This window comes from Salvia miltiorrhiza, chromosome 1, assembly GCF_028751815.1.
Source record: "Salvia miltiorrhiza cultivar Shanhuang (shh) chromosome 1, IMPLAD_Smil_shh, whole genome shotgun sequence".
Classification (NCBI taxonomy): domain Eukaryota; kingdom Viridiplantae; phylum Streptophyta; class Magnoliopsida; order Lamiales; family Lamiaceae; genus Salvia; species Salvia miltiorrhiza.
The window spans coordinates 61,411,728-61,415,605 of NC_080387.1; the positions used below are offsets into that span (position 1 = coordinate 61,411,728).

The 3,878-nt window shown below is 34.8% G+C and overlaps 1 protein-coding gene across 2 annotated transcripts; it reads right to left on the minus strand.

The window, feature by feature from the left end:
• Positions 1–508: 508 nt before the first annotated feature.
• On the minus strand, positions 509–3,231 carry LOC131002323 (zinc finger A20 and AN1 domain-containing stress-associated protein 8-like). 2 transcript variants are annotated; one of them, XM_057928817.1, is made up of 3 exons: positions 3,044–3,231; positions 2,844–2,953; positions 509–1,307 (listed from the first exon to the last, which is right to left on the minus strand). In XM_057928817.1, exon 3 carries the CDS (start codon positions 1,292–1,294, stop codon positions 797–799), a length of 498 nt encoding a protein of 165 aa, XP_057784800.1. In that variant the 5' UTR covers positions 1,295–1,307; positions 2,844–2,953; positions 3,044–3,231; the 3' UTR covers positions 509–796. The 2 variants fall into 2 exon arrangements, with proteins under 2 accessions (XP_057784800.1, XP_057784807.1); XM_057928824.1 differs by having other exon boundaries at positions 2,681–3,119.
• Positions 3,232–3,878: the final 647 nt, after the last annotated feature.

Here is a 3,878-nt window from a genome sequence, read left to right on the forward strand (position 1 = left end):
TAGAAAGCACACAATCTTTAGCTTGCCAATAATTTCAAAAAAACAAATAAAAGAATCAACAAATTAATAGAAATTTGGGCAACCTCAAAACGCACATTGTTAAAACTCTCAAGCTCATGCTCATCTTTTACCTGTTTTTAATCGACAAATGTGTACAACGGGCTCGATATATAAGACATCGGTGAAATTCAAACTCACGACCTCAACGATAATTGAGCATCCGATACCAAGACTGCTTAATCTCAAATAAGCGGCGGTACAGGAGAAGGAATAACTTCACAAAAGATGAAAAATAGCAGCACGTATCGGGTGAGAAATGGTGAAAGGCTAACCATACCTGCTTGCTTCGACTTCGTGGCCTTAAGCCTGCATCATAGGGTGGTTTGATGCAGAAACGCATAGTCTTTGAGCAAACAACGAAGCATAATGATCATTGATCAATATGTAAGTTTCACTAGTTTTTCCTATGAAACATGATGAATACGGGGTGAAAGAGATGCGAGTGCAATGAGAAAAGAGGTGTAAAATGCATAGTCATGAATTCCACGAACAATTTGATTTGGGCCAGCAAATAACAACTTACACACTAGATGAACCAAGATGACCTAGTCAATCGGCAAGAACTGAAAGGTTCGTAGAATGCAAGAAAACGAAATATAGCCAAATACCATAGCCTTACCCCATCCAACCAAAGATCAACTAGATAGCTTTCAAGATACCGCCCAACTTACACAAAGATGCAAAGATGTACAAAATGAGCATCATGTTTTCCCTTCACGACTTTGAGGCCGTACTCCTAGATCTTGTCGACCTTCTCAGCTTTAACAATAGGGTTGGCTTTTGCTATAGCATCCCGAGCAGCAGCCTGGTAATCAAACGGGCAGGCGTGTTTGTCTGCATAGCGATGAATTGAGCAGAAGAGGTCCCCACACTTACACTTGAATGGTGTCAAACCCACACGCTTGCAACAGATAGTGCATCTATTCGGGCCCTGCTTCGCCTTCGGCTCTGCATTTGATGATTGTTCGGGGGCTGCCTTCAACTCGACTGATCCTGCTTCAACACTGGCTGCATCAGCAAAATCAAGTACTTTCTCGTTGCTACTTGATCCACCATTTACAATATTCTCAATGGATGATGCTGCAAGCTTGGCGTGTTGTTGTTTCAGTATCATGTCCTTGTGACACTTGGAGCACATATTCATCGTCGTAGCACTCCCGAAGAAGCCACAGTTGTTTATGCATAAAATGGGACCTTCTGCAGCTTGGCAACCAGTCTCTTTGGTGGATTCCATTTATGCAAGAATCCTGCCAAAGTACAACGAGTAACACATGGTCGAGAAAGTTATAAGAGTAACATGCTCATGCAATAGCAAAATAAAAGAATCATGAAAACAATGAGATTCCATATTTAAATATACATATATGTGTACACACACACACACACACACACACACACATATATATATATATATATATCCTGTTCCACGCTCGACATTATGATTTAAGCGTTCAGTCCTAATCTGTTCATCTACAACTCAGTTATCGACAATTCGAGCATAGGGGATCAATATTATGCAGAATTTTAATCTCAAAGTCTCCAAAGGGCAACAATAATGATAAATTTGCACAATTTCTGTCAATAAGTAGTTGAATCAAAGAATCAGATTTAACTGATATACATCAGAAACATTTTTAGTTAAACACCAGAATAGTACAGCACAAAATAGAACGTCCAACCACCAGTCCACTTCAACAAACTTTATTCATAAGAAAAAATCAACAGAACTGTAAAAAATTGGACCATTAATGTTGATGTTAAATTTGTAATAGCAACAGTAAACAGCACACAGAAAAGGGTAACACCACAACAAAAATAGAATGCAGACAATGAAGTTCTTATCTACTTAAGATAATTGAAGAAATATGCTAAATCATTCAGCTATCTGGGCATGTAATTTGTCTAGTTACAAAAAGAAGAGCTGGCGCATCAATCCCCTTGACTTGGGATTGAATTAACACCAAAGACGGAACTGGTTGGTTATCTGTCTTGAGCGATGTTCGTCGATAGATGACTCATCCATGGAGCACAAACAGTCAAACACAATATAATTCATTATATACTGAAGCTCAAGAAGCCTTTACAACTTATAAGTACAAACAGATACAAAATATCGCAAGGATCACACGAACACAATGATCATGCCAAATTATTAACACCTATAATGTTAACATAGAGAAACTATATATTAAGACCTCAAAATTGAGAATTTTCCAGAAAACGTTTCAAAAATCTCAATTTCCTCTTTTATCAGAATCCCTCGGTTTAAAATTCAAAACAAAACAAGCCCTAAAAAAGATACTGAGCTAAAGGTAAGATATGCTTTATAAAAACACCAAACAACTCTTTCAAAAAAACAATCACATGGATTTTGTTTTCAGTTAATCTTTTACTCCATAAATCAAATATCTTGATACCATGATCACAAAAGCTTATTAACCCTTATTAATAAAAAACTCAACAAAAACAAAGATAATATACAGTAAATCTTTCCATTCTGTCAGAACAACTCAGTCCGTGAGCCAAATAATGAAGTCCCACAACTGATAATTAAAATAAAATAGAAAAATTGAAGAATTTTTCAGACATGGATCGCATAACAGAGAAGCTTCTAGCTGACCTTGAATTCGCCGAAACCTATAGACTATTTTCCCCCTCCAACAAGAAAACTCAAAGATTCAATTTTTCCACCAAAACAAACAAAACCCACAAGCAGATCACAACATCGGACACGAATTGTATACGAAAACTAAGAATTAAATAGGAAATAGGATGAAAAGCACCTTGTATGATGGATTATATGAGCAAGATTCAAGAGGCGTAGGGGCGAAAAAGAGGAGATAGAGACTCGGGTTTGATTTTTGATCAGACGATATTATGCCCTTCTTTGTACCTTTCGGTATTTAAAGAAGTTAATTTATTTAAAAAATGGTAAAAATAAAATTAATAAAGAATTGAAAGAGACCAAGAAAGAGAAAATCACTCTAGCTTTGGAGCTGTGAACTCTTGGAGCCTGAACAATCTCAATCTGCAACAAAAATCCGGAATAAGGGTCGGATAGATTAGATTGGGCTCTTATATGACTTGATTTATATATTCAAATTGGGGGAGAGAGAGAGGTTTCGGTGTATTTCTCGTATGGTTCCAGAAAACGACGGCGAGGAATATCAGTTAATTTTAATATTTATGTTCTTAATAAAATGTTAGATATATTTATGTTATTTATTGGGGTAAAATTCTTTTTTTGTTTCATTTTTTTAAGGACAATATTTCTTTTGGTTTTTGAAATGTGGAGATAGGGATTTCAAATTCAATGTTTCATTTAATTTAAATCGAAAGTATATTGAGTTTTTAATCCCTTTTAGGTATCTAATATACAGTATGTACTATGAATCGCAATTTCCTAGAATATAAATTAGTTTGCACTTATATCACAGTTTGTTAATATTAGTTTTGCATCGTGCGATTTACGGGTATTATTTTTAAAAAATAAATATTATTGTTAAAATTATTTAAAATTCAATTACTTTAATAAGGAAAAAGTGTTTTTTTTTTGTTGTTTCCCCCTCAACATCTTCTAAGAAGTGCGAAATCCCCCCATTCTTGACTCACACTTAACTTCGTCCAATATATATATATTTTTCCTACATCTCAAGCGGGGTCCCACTTTACAAATATAAACTCTCAATTGACTAATATAATCCAAGATTAAATTTATAGAATAACACACATCAATATTGAGATATCAACTCATTGAATTATTAGCATTCATATTAATTAAATGCATGTATATATAAATGAAAATAAAAAAATGACAA

What these genes read in the sequence shown, in the direction of transcription:
- LOC131002323 (XM_057928817.1), bottom strand. Translation starts at nt 1,294, where the DNA reads ATGGAATCCACCAAAGAGACTGGTTGCCAAGCTGCAGAAGGTCCCATT.